This window comes from Diabrotica virgifera, chromosome 6, assembly GCF_917563875.1.
Source record: "Diabrotica virgifera virgifera chromosome 6, PGI_DIABVI_V3a".
Lineage (NCBI taxonomy): Eukaryota > Metazoa > Arthropoda > Insecta > Coleoptera > Chrysomelidae > Diabrotica > Diabrotica virgifera.
In genome coordinates this window covers 12,282,626-12,302,098 of record NC_065448.1, presented here as the reverse complement: position 1 = coordinate 12,302,098, position 19,473 = coordinate 12,282,626, and the positions used below count along the sequence as shown (strand labels likewise).

General features: G+C 31.9%; 1 protein-coding gene across 1 annotated transcript in view; it reads left to right on the top strand.

Annotated features, from left to right (window-relative positions):
- LOC114332200 (elongation factor Ts, mitochondrial) overlaps positions 1-17,313 on the top strand; it is a 30,152-nt gene extending 12,839 nt beyond the window's left edge. The window contains exons 4-6 of the mRNA XM_028281950.2: positions 94-247; positions 9,893-10,006; positions 17,002-17,313. Of these exons, the coding sequence (XP_028137751.1) occupies positions 94-247; positions 9,893-10,006; positions 17,002-17,249 (516 nt within the window). The 3' untranslated portion in view covers positions 17,250-17,313. The remainder of the gene's footprint in view (positions 1-93; positions 248-9,892; positions 10,007-17,001) is intronic.
- The last annotated feature ends 2,160 nt before the right edge of the window (positions 17,314-19,473 follow it).

The following is a 19,473-nucleotide window of genomic DNA, read 5'->3' as shown; positions in this document are numbered from 1 at the left end:
CATAGCCTTAACAATCTTACATAATCTAACCTAATCTTGGTCCATGTAATATAACAGCTAGATACTATGATAGTAATTTTTCTGTATTTTTAGATATGTTTGGACAGTGAGCAGCTGAAGAATTTGAAGGCAGGTGATGGTAAATCTCTAGCTGATAGATTAGCACTTATGATTGGAACTGTAGGAGAGAATGCTAGTTTGAAGAGAGCCATGTGTATCAAAGCAGGAGATGGGATTCACTTAACAGGTACTTTCAATATAAGTAAACAAACAATTAAACATTAAGAAATGTGTACTGGAAGCAAATGTATTGTACTATCCTCCTTGTTGGTCCGAATTGGTACCATGTGATTTTTGTGTTTAGTCACAAATATTTGGTCTGTCGTCAACATATTGTTTCTAAATCCTCTCTTTCAACTAATATCCTTTCCATGTATTGATTTAGATTTTTCCTTATGATTTGTGTCGATTCTGTAAACTACTTCTAGCATCGCGATGCCCCTATACATCTCATTTGGTTGTCACCTTTTTTGTGTATTGGGCATATTCTTGCTATGCCCACTCTCTTGGAATTTTTTCTGTTTCCCATATTCTTTTTATCACATTATGTTTGTATATCTTTATGTAGCCTTTTAGCTACTGCTTTTATTATTTCCGCCGATATTTCTGTTATCCCTAGGCTTTTATTGCTTTTTAGTCCCTTTATTTCATTTTCTATTTCTTCCGTTGTTGGTACATACAGAGTGAGTTTTGTGTATGGAAACACTCAATTATCTTCAAAACGGCTTTCACGATGTTTATAGGTTTTGGTAGGTAGGGTTTTTCTAATGCGGCCGATATTATAGTGCTAATTACATTGTTGTCAGATCTTTCATTTTTTTGGAAATCTAATGAACTTTCTTATTTCAAATGGAATACCTTGTATATTTTTGCGTTTTGAAATCACTAAGAAATACTGATTATTATTCATGTTAAATTTCCTATACCTAAATGCCATAATTTCGGAGTTATTGCCACATTTATTAAAAACAAAATTTTAAACAAATTATAAAAATCATTTTTTTTTGGCCCGCGTAGACATTATTTTACGTTCTCTGGATCATTGGAAACAAAAAACGTCTTTTGTAATTTTTCTCTAAAGTTAATCGTTTTCAAGTAGTAATAAACAATTTAGAATTGAAAAAAATCGAATAATGACGATTTTCAAGGTTCAAAAACAAGTAAAAAATATAATTTTTGAAATTACGAAGTACCTAAATTCAAGCTCAACTCTTCTTCTAATAGTTTGCCATAAGATTTTTTGGCTAGTTTTATTCTAACTAAAACATTGCTTTTTAATTGTTAATGAAGTGCATATGAGAGGACGGGCGATCAGGCTGCATTAACAACTAAAAAACAATGTTTTAAAATGAAACAAGCTCAAATTACTTAAACGATTAATTAATTTTAGAGAAAAATTTCAAAAGATCTTTTTTGTTCCCAATGATTCAAACAAATCTAAATTAATGTTTACCCGAGCCGAAAAAATTGATTTTTATAATTTTTTTAATATTTTTTTTTTAAATAAATGTAGCAATAACTCCGAAATTGTGGCATTTAGGTAGGTATAAGGAATATAACATGAAAAATAATAAGTATTTCTTAGTTTATATCCAGTTCACAAAAATAAACTAGGGTTGGCCACTTCTCAAAACTGCACATGCGGGGAGTTGGGTACTTTAGAGCATGTGATTTTCGATTGCGCAAACTTCCAGATGCTGAATCAACAGTTATATAAGAATCTACAAACAGTAGGAGTTACTCTCCCCACCAATTTAAATTCCATTTTATGTACACGAAATATAAATTTGTATAAAATTGTTTATAACCACTTAAAAAATATGAAAATTGATATTTAAAAAAAATATGTATAAAAAAAATAAAAAAAAAATATATATATAAAAAAAAACAAAAAAAAATAATAAAAAAAAATAAATAAATATTAAAAAACAATAAAAAAAACAAAATAAAAAAAAAACAAAAAATCACAAAGAAGGCCTAAACCTCCGCGAGGATGAATCGGGTTTAGGTCTTTGCGCGAAAAAAAAAAGAAAAAAAAATTAATATCAATTAGTGGTTTAGTATATGTATTTAGTAATAGTGTTTTATTAGTATGTATTTTTAATGTAATGTATGTAATATATGTTTGTGATTATTAAAATATAATGTATATCAGTTAAAATTAGGAAATTGTGTCTATGAAAATAAAAAAAAATTTGAGCTGGCCAATTGGTTCAAACCAAGGTCATAAATCTAAACACACACACACAAGTATTTCTTAAGGACTTCAAAACGTAAAAAATATACAGGGTATTCCATTTGAAATAAGAAAGTTCATTAGATTTCCAGAAATACCGAAAATCTGACAACAACGTAATTAGCACTTTAATATCGGCCGCATTACAAAACCCTTACCCACCAAAATCTATAAAAATCGTGCAAGCCCCTTCCGAGATAATTGAGTGTTTCCATACATAAAACTCACTCTGTATTTCTACTACTATGTGATCATCTTCAATTTCGTGGATTGTTTCCATTTCTTCTTTGTTTTTGTTTAACAGTTGCGTAAAGTAAGTTTGCAAATTTTTCATTATTTTCCCTTGTTCATTTATTGATATTCCTTGAATTGTTTCCGATCATCATTTTTCATATATGAGTTATTTTTCTGATATCCTCTTTCAATTTTTATTATGTCCTGGTAAAAAGAACTTATTTTGTATTTTTCGAATATTTCTTCTCCCTTTGAGTTTATTTTCGTTGTATTTTCTTTTTTATTTTTTCATTTTCTCTTCATAGTTCTCAATTGTCTGTATTCTTTTGTTCTTCTTTTTCCTCACTATTATTTGTTAAATGTTTTATTCGTATTTTTCTAATTGCTTGTATTACTTTTTGACATTCCTCAGCATGCCATTCTTTTGTTTTGTGTTTTCTATTAGTTTTCATTAAGGGGATGGGTACGTATTTTCGGTTGCAATGCTATTTAAATGGGGATTCATTTTTTTCGAATCCTGAGAACTAATAAGTATTTTTGAAAAATTTAAACGCAGAATGAAAGATTACGTTATTAGTGAGGGCCGAAAGTCCCTGAGAACTTCTATAATGTTTATTTTAATAAGTTACAGAAGTGAAAAACTAAGAGAAAATTTAGTGTGATTTTTAATTTCAAATATTTCATTCAAAATAAACTTTTTATTTATTCTAAGGGACTTTCGGCCCTCGGTAATAATTTAGTCTTTCATTCTGCGTTTAAATTTTTTAAAAGTATATATTAGTTTTTTCAGGATTCGAAAAAAATGGACACCATGTCCGTGGTAATATTTTCCAAATCTATCTTTGTCTTACAACGCACTCAGTCGAATATAATATCGTATGCATATTGTCAGTCAGACATTGACAATCAGTGACAATTTTAAATATTTGACATGGCATCGGGAATATTTTGACTTGTTGATTAAATAATATTGATAGATAGTGTATTTGATAAATAATTGATTTAAGACGTGAAATTAATAAAAAGTTATTTATTCTGTATTATTTGTGGAAGATCCAAGCAGAGAATACATCAAGATATATTCTGTGATCCAAGTATTTTGTTGTTAAAGATGTTCAAAATTGTAAGCGTTCCATAGTAACAATATATTATTAAAAAATCACTTTAACACTTTTCCTCTTTTCTCGATTGCGTATTGAGGCGTTTTTAAATGTCTGCTCAAATGGGGACAAGGAAAGACTATCTACCAAGATACTGGGGGGTCAGAATGGGGCTAGTAGAAGGAACAGACACGCAAACCTTCATGCGAACGACAGCTCATTTTTTGTGCGGTGGCGGGTCGTAGATTCGTTGCGAGGGGTAGGAGGGTTTAAAGAAGACTAACTACATAACCAAATAAGCAAAGGTACTTACACAGACTTGAGGACTTTCCTACTATTTAAACAAATTGGGACGCCGTTTGAAAAATCCTCAAATTCTCATATCGAGTACTTACTGGAAAGCAACTGGGGGACATTCAATTTTGAACCACAGGACACTGGATAAAATTGATACCAAATCAAATATAATCGGGATACTTCAATACAGGAATGTTACCATAACATCATAAAAACAGGAACCAGGAACCACGCACTTCTTTTTTACCGGCAAATCAAACTGCATAACAATAATAGTGTTTCACAAGAATATATCCATGTAAATGTTGTGAAACTATTGTAATAATATTCCTTGACATTTACTGGACAAACTGCCAGTCCTTCACTTCTTTTACCATAAAAAGAAAACCATTTTAAAGCCGGCAAAGTGCGTTTCTTTGTGAGTCTGTTGAGTTCTACACAAAAAGATGCTTATACTTCAAACATGCTTTCAGAACTACAGTACTTTTTGAACTAAACTTTATTTTCAGCGGCGTACGTACCGCGTACCTTCTCTTCCCAAAGTTCTCCTACGCTTCAAGCCGATCATTCTTTCGGTTTGACATTTGACCAATCGGCGGAGAGAACTCAAGGATCTTTCAAAATTCTGACCAATAATATCATAGGGTTTTTAGCGCTCAAAACTTAAGGGAAATATACTGGGATTTTTCAACGGATCCTTCCAGAACAATAAATGTTTATACAAGTAAACAGGAAATTTCCTATGATTTTACTATGTTGTGAAACAAACAGTATTACGCATAAGCAGGGACGGTTTAGAAATTTTAAAGATATTTAAACTCACAAAATAAAATAGAAAAATAAATATTTTTCTTGGGATAGGATATAAAATTAATGGATATTTTTTATAAAACATTGTAGTAGAAATCCATCTGCTACAGTATTAGTTTTTGTTGTACATATAATCATATAAATAATTATTACAATCACTGAATACATAGTTAGTGAAAAAATTATCAGTAGTAATTGCACAAGAGCTCTAAAATTATTGAATTTTTCCCGAGTGACACTTTCATAGTTTTAATTTCACGAGCCGAAGGCGAGTGAAATTATGTCAAAGTGTCACGAGGGCAAAAATTCTATATTAATTTTAGAGATCGAGTGAAATTTGTTGCGATTATTTCATGAATAAAACTGTTCAAAACCAAAATTTGATTGTAATTTATTTATGTAAGTACAAATTATTACAATTAAACACACAGTCGTTATAAATATTTGACGGTTGAAAGTCATCACTTTTATAATTTTTAAAACATTAATTGTCATTAATGTCACTGGATGTATTTTTTCGTAGCAACGAATGGCATCTGACGTAATATGCTTAACGACGGGCAATTATCAAAAATTATCAGTTTAATTTAGATTTCTGTAGCTTTCTATTGGTCAGAATCTCCTATGAATGAAATAATCACATTTATTAACTGAATTAATAATTTGCAATTATATAACAATAACAGTTATCCAAGAACATTCAAAAGCCATCTCTTTAAGTTAATGATGACATTTTCTAGTAGAATGACATTCTAGTAATGTTTACATATCCATACCAGTGTGAATTTTACTACACAAACAAGGTAGGGATAGCCGTAAAATATTTGCGAATTATGTACCCACGGCCTTAAGGTTTCTTTATTCGTGTTTAAAACTGTTTCATTTATGCGTTCCTACTTTTCTTGTAGATGTAAACTTTCTGGTTCTTCATTTGGTCTGCTGGGTAATTCATTATTCTTACTTCTTCTGTGTAGTATAAACTTTTAGTATTTCTATGTTTGATGGTTTTCTAGTTTCTTTATTCGTTTTATTGTCTTTCTTTATATTACTATTCATTTTATCCCTACCCCCAATACCAAAAAGTGCTTAAAGGTATTTTTACATTTTTAAATAAATTTTTATTGAAGTTATACTTTTTTAGGCACGAGGGTGAATTTTTATTTTACTGGGCGCATGCGCACACCGACAGTATGATATTAGTCGCTACATATTTTTAAGTTATATAGCGCAAAGAAGGTGTGTGTGAAATGAATATATTATTAGTGTTTTTAGTAAATGTATTATTTATTATAATTTTTATGTCTGTGGATTTGTCTTCCTCGTAATAAGTATCATTGAAAATGTTTATTTTCAATTAATGTATCTGTCACCGTGATTGTAATTATGTCCGAGAAATGATCGACTGAATACAAAAACGGTGGTAGCTGATCGGTAGAGTATTCGCCTAGGCATCGAGAGGTCCCCTGTTCAAATCCGGACAAAGTCATATTTTTTTTTATTAAATTTTTGATATTCTTTTAGTTCTTTCTAAAATTAGTTTAATATTTAAATACAATACAAAAAACTGTTTAAAGTACACTCAGGTGCAAAAAAATTGATCCACTAAAAATTTGGTCATTTTGAAGTTTCGAATTTCCTAAACCTGTTGTTGGATTTAAGTGATTTCTTTACCACGTTATAGCCTTCTCTCTCTCCTGTCGTTTCCCCATTACTGAGGATCGTGATTTCTTCCAATATTCCTAACAATGTTTCTCCATTGGTCTCTATCTTCAGCTGCTCTAAGAGCTTCGCAGAATGAGTTTCCAGCTGAATGCTTTATTTGGTCAGACCATCTAGTTGGTGATCGTTCTCTTGATCTTCTCCCCGGAACGTTTCCAGAAACAATTAATCTCTCCAAACTGTCGTCACCTCTGCGAACCACGTGACCAAAGAATTGTAGAATTTGTTGCAGACATATTGTGGACAGCCTTTTTTTAATATTGAGTTGGTTTAGAATGGAAACGTTTGTCCTATGAGCTGTCCAAGGTATGCGCAGCATTCTTCTCCAGCACCACATCTCAAAGGCATAAATTTTTTGGCGCTCGCATGCGCGAAGAGTATAAGTCTCTGCTCCGTATAGAAATATTGAGAATACAAGGGCATTCACAAGTCTCATCTTGATATTTTGAGAGATAGATCTGTCTTTCCAAACTTTAGTTAGGCGACTCATCGCATTTTTTGCCATACTAATACGTCTCCGAACTTCTGCTTCACAGTTACCATCGTTAGTTGTACTAGACCCGAGATAGACAAAGGTGTTTACTATCTGGTATTCCTGTAATATGTTATAGACAAGGCGGAAACGGCGGGTTCGTTGGGAAAAATATTCCCATGAGATATTTTTGCATAATCACATTCGTGAGACATCCCAGAATAAGGTTCAAGAAGTCGCCCACAAGAAAAGTGGACCAAATTTTTTTTAACATTTTTTTTAATCAAATTGCAAAAATCAATATTTTGGCCCGGACTAATTTTTTTAGGTTTTTTGTACCATTATGAACAAAAAAGGTCTCTTATAATTTTTCTCTAAAGTTGATCTTTTTCGAGTTATAAGCAAGTTAAAATTTGAAAAACGCGAAAATGGCCATTTTTAAGGCTTAATAACTCGGTCAAAAATTATTATCTTGAAAGTCAGAAAGTGACTAAATCAAAGTTTAAAGTCGCCGTTACTTGATCCTGAAGAAATCTGTGTCATTAATTTACTACTAAGCTGTTATTTTTAATTAATAACAATGAGTGGTTGTATCGTATTGACGCTGCTGTAAATGTGAGTGCGAGTAAGATGCACAATTGGACTGCTGGAATAGCTTCTCTCTCGCACTCAGCATTTACAGCCCCGCACACGTGCATGGCGCTTATTATTTTTACTTAAAAATAACAGCTTAGTAATAAAATAATGACAAAAATTTCTTCAGGATCTTGTAGGGGGGCTTCAAACTTTGATTTAGTCATATATTGACTTTCATAATAATAACTTTTAACCGAGTTATTAAGCCTAGAAAATCGCCATTTTTGGTTTTTTTCAATTTTAAATTGCTTAGAAGTCGAAAACGATCAACTTTAGATAAAAATTATACGAGACGTTTTTTGTCCAGAATGGTCCAAAAAATTAAAGAAAAAATTGTTCGGGCCAAAAATATTGATTCTTGCAATTTGATTAAAAAAAATTGTTAAAAAAAATTGGCCCACTTTTCACTTGGGCGACTTCTTGAACCTTATTCTGGGATGTCTCGTGAATGTGATTATGCAAAAAAATCTCGTGGGAATATTTTTCCCTTCGAACCCGCCGTTTTCGCCTTGTTTATTAGTCAGTTGAATAGTGTCAAATCTGTCGACCACCATTATTTTTGTCTTAGCTTTATTGATTTTCAGACCAACTCTATTGCTTTCGTACTCAACTCTTCGCAGAAGATCAAACATTTCTTGCTCATTTGCTGCTATAAGTGTAGTGTCATCAGCAAATCTTAAATTGGAGATTTTCCTACCAGCTACTGTTACTCCACCGTCCCATCCTTCTAAAACCATCCTCATGACATGTTCACCATAAATGTTAAATAAGTCAGGTGACAACACGCATCCTTGTCTAACACCTCTCTCGGTCTTGAATTGGTTTGAGAACTTCTGATCTAGTCGTACTGTCGCTATATTAGACTGGTACAGATTTTTAATAAGTGTCACCAGGTGCATTGGTTCGCCCATTTCTATTAAAATTGACCGCAGATTTATCCAGTTTACACAATCAAATGCCTTTTGATAGTCAACGAAGCATATAATCATAGGTACTTGAAATTCTCTAGACTTTTCAATGAGTTGTTCAGGATTTGTTCCCTTGTACCTTTACCGTTTACCAACCTTATAGCCTTATTCATTGACAATATCGCTGTAATATATTGTTGCTAAACAGTCATCGCATCACCCTGTGGACTTTTCTAGCATTTATAAAATACTGAAATTAGAACCCAACTATAGCCTCAGGTTTTCTTAACATTTTGTCTTTCGATTCATTCGCTTATGTTGGATAATAAAAAAGTTAGGTACTTTAACAACTGGCCATGTTCGTCATCAGTACAGGGTTTTTGAAATAAGTGCGGCAAACGTTAAGGGGTAATTTTACACATGAAAATAATAACAGTTTGCTTAATAATCATATGTCCGCAAACGCTTCGTTTCCGAGATATGGGATGTTCAATATTTTTTTACAAACTGACAATTTATTTATTGCTTTAAAACCAGTTGAGATATGCAAATCAAATTTGGTGGGTTTTAAGACGTAGTTATTGCACATTTTTTGACATACAATTAAGAATTTTATATTCACCATTGTCGCGCAAACGGATATTATGACCCATAATATTACCCGTACGCACGCTAATGGTGAATATAAAATTCTTAATTGTATGTCAAAAAATGTGCAATAACTACGTCTTAAAACCCACCAAATTTGATTTGCATATCTCAACTGGTTTTAAAGCAATAAATAAATTGTCAGTTTGTAAAAAAATATTGAACATCCCGTATCTCGAAAACGAAGCGTTTGCGGACATATGATTATTAAGCAAACTGTTATTATTTTCATGTGTAAAATTACCCCTTAACGTTTGCCGCACTTATTTCAAAAAACCCTGTACTGATGACGAACATGGCCAGTTGTTAAAGTACCTAACTTTTTTATTATCCAACATAAGCGAATGAATCGAAAGACAAAATGTTAAGAAAACCTGAGGCTATAGTTAGGTTTTAATTTCAGTATTTTATAAGTGCTAGAATAGTCCACAAGGTGATGCGAACTTTGAGAAGAAAACACAGGTTGATTCGTACACTCAGTATACAATGACAGTTTGACTGTCCAGCAACAATATTATTACATCGATATTGTCAATGAATAAGGCTATAACGTGGTAAAAAAATCACTTAAATCGAACAACAGGTTTAGGAATTTCGAAACTTCAAAAATGACCAAATTTTTAGTGGATCGATTTTTTTGCATCTGAGTGTAGATATATTGATTTCGTTGAAATCATAATATGAAGTTAGATTATATTATAATAGAGGTATAACTTCTTACGTGCGTACAAAGTACACACACAATATTTTTATTTATTATTTTATATTCTAGGTTATGCCCATCCATCTGGCAGCACGAGCAATAATGTACAGTTAGGGCGGTTAGGAGGACTAGTGGCTTATAAAGCACTAGAACACAATGAAACTACATCTGAAGTTAGTAGGGGTAAGAATATTTATCATAATATATTGTGTTATAATTCCAATGCCACAAGCAAAACTTAAATATACTTTTTTGTCATAGTCTTCTTTTCTTTGTGAATATTTGTGAATTAATTTTCTATTGCTGAACTTGTTAATACACTACAAATTTCGATATGCAGTTTTTCTGTATCTTCTATTGGAGAGAGTCCTTCCTTTTATATTATTTTTTTTTATATCTTTAATTATATAAACTTTCGCCATGGTTTTCTTCATGTGCCATTTCCTTTAAGAAGGTTGACAACCATCATGGCAATTCGCACTTTCGATACTGCTACTCTAAAGAGATACCCACCCTGTATTATTAATTGCAACAAGTTATAACGCACGCCCTTCATAACATGTCCCAGATATTGCAGTTTTCTACCTTTAAGTGTATTTAAAACCCCTTTATCTTTTCCCATTCTTAATTTTCATTCATTTCCAATTCTTAATATCTTTCTGTAGGCCCATAACTCGAAGGCTTCTAATCTGTCCGAAACATATTTCTTTAATGTCCAAGCCTCCAACCTATAAAATAATACAGAGGACACGTAGCATCTCAGAACCAGGGTTACCAGGTCTACTGATTTTTCAGTAGACATACTGATTTTAACTCCAATAATTATTACTGACCTACTGAAATCTATCAACATATATTGGCCGTTATCAACAGGTAAATTTTTATGAAACGGGCTTTAAAAATATGTACGAGATTATTTGACAGCGTCCGTATTATAAAGATGGCCGTCAATACCGATGGTCATCATTATGACCTGGTATTATTGGATTATTTAAATATAGTCTAGTAAAATAAAATTTCACTACATGTAAAACAAAATGTAAATTCGTACAGGTTGAAACAAATTTTATATCAAAGTTTAGGTGGGTACAAAAGATATTTTCAAGAAAGTATCCAAATCACACAAGGGGATCATTCTTTAAATACTTAAAAAGGGGTCATTTTTGCAACAAAATTACTTTTTTAACTCCTGAGGTCATTCAATTACTAATGAAGGTCTATAGGATTATTTTCTGCAAAGTTGAAGGGTTAATCTTTCACATATAACTTACTAAATTAAATTTGACCCCCTATTTATTTAAATAATTATACATGAAACTTTAAAAACAAATTTTCAAAAAATTATTTTTAGCGTTTTAAATAAGCACTATAAAATATCTTGTTTTACAGGAGAAGTTGCACTATGTTATCAGTATTAAAAAAAAAAAAAATTAGTCCAAAAATATTTAATATTTTTTGAGATATTAAATTTGTTTATTAAATGTTACTCTATTTTCAATTGCAAAAACGCGGTTGTTGCCAAAGAAATATTCACCTGTATTAAATCTTATTAGTTTTATTTTTATGTATATTTTCGATAAATGTATTGATAAATTCAAATTTCAATTAAACTTCCCCCTAAAATGACATTTGAAAATTATTCAAATTTGTTTATAATTTTTTTTTTAATAACGTCGCGGGGATTAAATATTTTGAAATGCCGTTTCGATAATTGGGTTTCTGGGAATTTTTCACTAATTAACAAATTTTTTTGTCTTTTTTCCTCTTCTTTTTTTTTCATGGAGTTATATTACTACGGGCCCTTTTAGGGTTAAGTTTCATTAAGAATGTCGAATCTCTAAGTTATAGATTCTAGACCTAAAAATATTAAGATTGGTCTAAAATCACTTAAATAAAATGTGGCTGGTTACTGAGTTACAGGGTGTTTAATTTAAAAATTAAAAATTATTTTTACCAGGTACTTTCAAACTATTTGACGCATCCTTATCATACTACACTGAAAGTGTGGGTACTATACAGTCTACTAAATTGTGACAAATAAAAGTTTCTAGCTACTACCAGAGGCGTACGACAGGGGATAGTTAATGGTTGACCCTTTCCAAATTCTACGCCACCGAGGGAATTACTATTTTAGCGAAATTTTTGGATTCTCCAATATTTTATATGTAAATAATATACTCTTTACTGGTAACGATTAAGCCATTAGTTTTCGAGATATTGGACGTTAAAAATGAAACGGCATAGTTATTTTGATTCATTCATTCATTCATTTTAAACTTCCAATATCTCTCAAACTGACGACTTTATCGATACCAATAAAGTTATTTACATACAAAGTATTGGAGAAACGAAAAATTTCGTTAAAATAGTAATTCACTCTGTGGCGTAGAATTTGGGAAGGGTCAATCATTCACTATCCCCTGTCGTACGCCTCTGGCACCAGCTAGAAACGTTCATTAATCACAATTTAGTAGGGTGTATAATAGCCACACTTTCTGCCAAGTATGATAAGGATACGTTAAATAGTTTTAAAGTACTTGGTAACAATAATTTTTAAATTTTTATATAAAACACCCCGTAACTCAGTAAGTAGCCACATTTTATTTAAGAGATTTTAGTTAAATCTTAATATTTTTAGGTCTACAATCTAGATCTCTTAGACTCAACATTCTTAATAAAATTTAACCCTAAAAGAGCCCGTAGTAATATAACTCCAAGGAAAAAAAGAAGAAGAAAAAACGACAAAAAAATTGTGTTAATTAGTAAAAAATTCCCAGGAACCCAATTATCGAAACGGCATTTTAAAATACTTAATCCCCGCGACGTTATTAAAAAAACAAATTATAAACAAATTTGTATGATTTTCAAATGCCATTTTAGTGGGGAGTTTAATTGAAATTTGAATGTATCCATACAATTATCGACAATATACATAAAAATAAAAATCATGAGATCTTAAGCAGGTGAATATTTCTTTGGCAACAACCGCGTTTTTGCAATTGAAAATATAGTAACATTTAATAAACAACTTCAATATCTCAAAAAATATTAAATATTTTTTGACCAATTTTTTTTTTTGCTTAATACTGGTAACATGGCGCAACTTAGTCTGTAAAATAAGATATTTTATAGTGCTTATTTAAAACGCTAAAAATAATTATTTGCAAATTTGTTTTTTAAGTTTTATATACAATTATTTAAATAAATAGGGGGTCAAATTTAATTTAGTAAGTCTTATGTGAAAGATTTACCCTTCAGCTTTGTAGAAAAAAATCCCATAGACCTTCAATGATAAGTGAATGACCTCAGCAGTTAAAAAAGTATTTTTTTTGCAAAAATGACCCCTTTTTAATTATTTAAACAATGATCCCCTTGTATGATTTGGATACTTTCTTGAAAATATCTTTTGTACCCACCTAAACTTTGATATAAAATTTGTTTTAACCTGTACGAATTTACATTTTGACTTTTTTTTATTTTATTAGGCTAATAAGGAAATCTTCATATAATTGGTTTTGAGAATTTTGAAACTGGCCGTAAGTACAGGTGGCCGATTTTGACAGGTGACCAATAACACAATTTTAACTGTATTTACACTCAAAAGCATCTACTGATTTCTACTGATTTTTGAAAGCAAAACTACTGAAAAAGTAAACACTGACCTGGCAACCCTGCTCAGAACTCTTATCGTTAAAAAAATTATAATGTCCCTGCTACAGAATACTTTTTTCAGTTTGTAACTCAGTGGTAGTCGTGTTATACCACTTTCGAAAAATTTAAAGCCAGGAAAAGCGTCTTCTTCCCGTTCCTCTTTTACCATTTACCTTCCCTTGGAGAATCAGTTGGAGAAGGCCGTAACGTTCTTGATTTCTCATTACATGTCCTAGATATTCTAATTTTTTTGTTTTAATGGTTATGAGAATTTCACACTCTTTCCCCATTCTACGCAGGACTTCCACATGAGTAATTCTGTGAGCCCAGGATATACGTAAGATGCGCCTATAACACCACATTTCGAAAGCTTCGAGCCGATTCATAGATGCAACAGTTAGTGTCCACGCTTCCATTCCGTAGAGCAGAACTGTGAATATGTAGCATTACAACAGACGGTATTTTGTTTTTAATGATATGTCTCGACTGTTAAAAATGGGTCTCATTCTAACGTATGCTGCTTTCGCTTTTATTATTCGCTGTTTAATTTCTGTTGAGCGGTCCCATTGGCTATTTAAATTCGTACCCAGATATGTATATTGCTCAACTCTTTCGATATTCTGTAGGTTGATTGTAAGTTGAGCGTTTAGTATTGTTTTTTTACTAATTGTCATAAATTTGGTCTTCTTTATGTTAAGGGCTAGTCCGTATCTGTTGCTGGCTTCTGTCATACGATTTGTTAATACATATCTGTAAATCATTCAGATTATCGGCAAAAACTATGGTGTCATCTGCATATCTAATGTTATTCAACCATTCACCATTTATTAATACTCCTTTCGCACAACCGTCTAAAGCTTCCTTAACCCTTAAACGCCCAACCTTTCTTAGGTTCCATGTACGCCCAAGGGTGGGTAAAAAATGTCCACCTCGAAAATAGCTAATATATTTATTGTGAGTTGTTAGAAATGGATTAAACTTAAGAATCTTATGCTTAATAAACACAGCATCTTCTAAAATATTAATATAAACAATTTACAAACTTTACAACAAAATTACAATGTACATCAAAATTAACACACCAGTAAAAGCCAGCAATTCAGATTTGTCGATTTTCACCACATTCTTCCTTTCAACCTCCTCGTTGGCGGATAATTATGTAGATTATGTAATTATACGTCGATAACTATATGAATTATCTTCCTGCCAATGAGAAATTATAGAGAAATCTTTAGTAACAAGTTTTACCAAGGGTGTACTTTTTATGCCCACCCATATTCAACTCAAGATGCTACTTTTGTTTTCAAAAATATCGGTAGAACCAAATTAACATTCGATAAAGGGCTGTCTTTTTAACAATAAATAATTTTTAAAAAAATTTTAAACACGTAATAAATATGTTAGAAGGGAATAGGCATTAGGTGGACATTTTTTACCCACCCTTGGGCGTTTAAGGGTTAAATACCCATTCAGAGTAAATATTGAATAGTAGTGGAGATAAATACAGCCCTGTCGTACTCCTCGTTCTATTGCAATTTTATCAGTTAACTGGTCTTCTATTTTGATTTTGGCCGTTTGATTGTAATAAATGTTTCTGATAATAATTCTTAGATCTTTGTTGTCAATTCCAATTTCTTGCATTAGAGTTATTAATATGTCATGTTTTACTCTGTCAAATGCTTTCTGGTAATCTGTAAAGCATACGTATATATCACAATTTACATCCCTGCATCTCTGAAATAGCACTTGCACAGCAAAAAGGGCCTCCCGTGTCAGCGATCTGATTATAATAAATAGCACTAATGATGCTGATGTCTCTCATGTTTAAGTTTTTCCAATGAATAATTCGATAAGGTTATGTCTTACCTTATCGAAGGCTTTGTTGTGATCCAAGAAACAAGTATATACTGGCTGATTAACATCCATGTACTTTTACACAAGTACATTTACAGCGAACAGGTCTTACATCGTTCCCAGTGAATTTCTAATGCCATTGTAGCATCATACAATGTAAAAATATAGCTACCTACCTACATTACCTACGTTTTAAAATCTTTTAGTTTTAAAAATGTATAAACATTTTCAATTTCTTTGCAACACGAAAATGCAGCAGCTGCATAATACTCTGGTTAAATCGGAGAGTGCAGGAAGATTCTATACCGGTTTCGGAGGTTTTTTCCTCCTCATCAGTAGTCCCATATCCTCTTCTCTCCGATTTCCCCAGGTACCATCCTTTGGGCCTTTCCGAATTGCAAAGAACGAAATGTCACGGATGAACTAGAGCTCCCATACCATCAGATTGACAACAGGTGGAATACTTTCTTTGGTTACAACCTCCCGAGATTTTCAAAAATTATAAATCATACAGGATGTCGAGGAAATTAAGATGTCTTAAGTTCCTTCTTAATTTCCATCTTGTAACCAAAGAAAGTATTCCACCTGTTGTCAATCTGGTGGTATGGGAACGATATTATTTATTACCGTTTTCTGTGCTATTTCGATTGATAACTTATTTTGTTTTTCGGTAGATGGCTCTAGTTCATCCGTGAAATTTCTTTCTTTGCAATTCGGAAAGGCCCAAAGCATGGTACCTGGGGAAATCGGAGAGAAGAGGATATGGGACTACTGATGAGGGGGAAACAACCCCCGAAACCGGTATAGACTCTTCCTGCACTCTCCGATTTAACCAGAGTATTATGCAGCTGTTGCATTTTCGTATTGCAAAGAAATTGAAAGTAAAAATAAAATAAAAATTCCATTTTTATTCAGTTGCAATGCGAAGGCAAAACAATCTTATTTTTCACTTAGAATACGGAGCGCAGTCCAGCACTCTGAATCGACGATTTTCGACTCTTGTTGGAGTCTCATCGGAGAGAACGTAGACCTGCTACTCCATACTTCAAGTGATCAACACCGAGAGTTTATCCCCCACACCGCAACTGACGTGAATGGACTAGGTGACTAGCGTCATCTGGCAATTGAAAGATGAAGTAGTTTTTCAATCATAATAGCAATATTATTAATATTTGAAAAATATTATGAAAATAACAATAATGTTATGTTTATACATTTTTACAATAATGTTTATACATTTTTAATTCATTTACTCTTTTGTTGAGTACTAAGGAATCTTTCTTGTTTGAACTTCTACCACGCTGAGCAGATGGGACGTGAATTATTTAAAATTCCCTCATCTTAATTTCCTCGGCATCCTGTATGATTTATAATTTTTGAAAATCTCGGGAGGTTGTAACCCAAGAAAGTATTCCACCTGTTGTCAATCTGATCGTATGGGAACGATATTATTTATTATCGTTTTCTGTGCTACTTCGATTGATAACTTATTTTCTTTTAGTTTTATTTTCAAAAATTCAGCTCCTGCACTTTTTGTGAAAATGGAAATCCTGAACAAATAATTGCTTCTCTTATGGCAATCATCCTATTATGGCACGGATATTCGTTTTGGGGTCCTTTTTCTTTGAATAAACTTACCATAAGTCTTTATGTTTAACTGTGTAAACTTTCAGGCCTCTGTCAACATATTGTCGGTATGTGCCCCACAAAAATCGGTTCTGACGACGACAAACCTTCCACAAACAAAGAGGAAGAGACTTGTCTCATCCACCAAGACTACCTTCTAGATGATACCGTGACCGTGGACGAGGTTCTTAGAGATAACGATATGGAAGTGATCGATTTTAAGAGGTTCGAGTGTGGAGAAACTTCCAAGGCAAGAGGGGATCAACCGTTGGAGTACGTGGAGACATGTCAGTAGAAGTTTTCAGTGAATGTGTATATATTGTTTGTTATATTTTAAATTAAAATGTGATATAGGACAAGTGTGTTCATTTTTAACCATGTGGTACCAACAAATACGGAAGTATTTTATAGTGAAATGAATAAAAAAACGAAAACAAGAGAAATATCGTGAGCATCTTAAAAAAATCAAGTCAAGTCGGTAACAAGAAAGAGTTGTATTTTTTTACTTATGCCAAATGTAGGTAACTTACAGATGCTCGTTGCAGTGTTTCTGAATTTCATTGTTCCAAAATAATAATAGTACTCACAACTTCTGACTGAAACAAAACCACAAATCACGAACACCATTACAAAAATATATATGTAGTTGGAGACAATGAAATAACAAGAAGTCGATACAATAAGAACCTTAAAAAATCGAGTAGCATGCGGACCATGTATATTTATTTATTTAACAGAAAATCTCCTTTTTACATTATAAAGATATATAGACATTTTTAACACTAACCTACTAACAAGTAAATATATCAATAACATATTACCTACATAAAATATATAAAATACAAAAATTACATAAATTACATAAATACTCCCTCAGTTGGTTCCTAACAAATAAATATATCACAATATCAAATTACATTAAATACTCCCTCAGTTGGTTCTTAAACCTGGTTTGACTAACTCCCAGCAGATCTGTAATTTTATTAATTTCATTACCCAGTCTATGAAATCTAGGTATAGGACTATTATGTCCGTAGTTGGTATAATGAAAGCTAATTGAGAATAATGGTTTATCTCTAATTTTTATAGTGTTTAATTTAAAGTTGATTAGCTCCAACAAATCCGGGCAAGTTATATTACCCTCCAAGATATTATGAAGAAATAAAAGATCATTAAAAATTAAAGTTTTTTCAATAGATAACAATTTTAAATGATTATTCATTCTCTGATAAGAAGAAAATTGAGGCATATGTAATCTCCACCAACAAGTTCTCAAAAACCTATTCGGGACTGCTTCTAAAGATAAAATATGTGATCGATAATGAGGTGACCACACTGGTGCAACATACAATAGGATGCTGCGTACTAAAGATAAATACAAAGTCCTGAATGTAGAAACAGAAAATTCTCTAGAGTTTCTAGTTATAAATCCTAAAGTTTTCAAAGCTCTACTAGTAATAGATCTTAAGTGTGAGACAAATGTCAAAGAACTGTCAAAAATTACTCCTAGATCCTTGATTTCACTTATTTTCTCTAAAGGAACAGAATCAATATTATAAACAAAATTTACAGGATTTGTTGATCTCGAGAAAGTTATTGTAAAACATTTGCGTGGATTTAAAGACATGGCATTATTGGTAGCCCAATTAATAAAGTAATTTAAATCATCTTGTAACTTGAAACAGTCAGATAATTCAGAAATTTCCATAAATAATTTCAGGTCATCAGCAAATAATAAAAACTTACAATATTTAAAACATGAAGCTACATCGTTAATGAAAATATTAAATAGTAAGGGTCCCAAATGTGATCCCTGTGGGACGCCAGAACTTGCGTTTATAGGAATCGAAGTAAAATTTTTTATTTTCACATACTGAATCCTGCATTATAGGTAACTTTCCAACCAATTCACTAAATAGTGTGGAAATCCGATTTAACGAGTTTTTGTAAGAGTGAATCGTGGTTCACTGTAAAAGTCAGTGTAAATCGAATCAACTTGGCACCTCTTTTCAAAGGCAGAAGTGATACAATGTTGATAAAGCATTAAGGTTGGTAGACTTCCCACACGTAAAACCATGCTGTTGTTCGATCATAATATTTTTACAATACCATGACAAGGGTTTATATAACAACAGTTCAAATAATTTAGGTATTGCAGAAAGTAATACTACGGGACGATAATTAGCAATATCATTTTACAGACCATTTTTGAATACAGGGGTAATAAATCTATCCCGCCATTTAACAGGAAATTGTTGTAATTTTAACGAAGAATTAAATAAATAATTTAGTGGTTTGGAAAGACTACATTTACAACAAAGATACCATCCGGACCACTAACCAGTTTACCTTTTAAAGAGCTAATTCCTTCATAAACTTCGCTTAGGAAAAATTGTATAAATGGAATGTCAGGCTGCCTAAAAATATCGTATTGCATATTTGACACATCTGTATTATCATTTTTATAAACACTAGAGAAATGAGTAGCAAATAAATTACTAATGTCTGTACCACTTTCA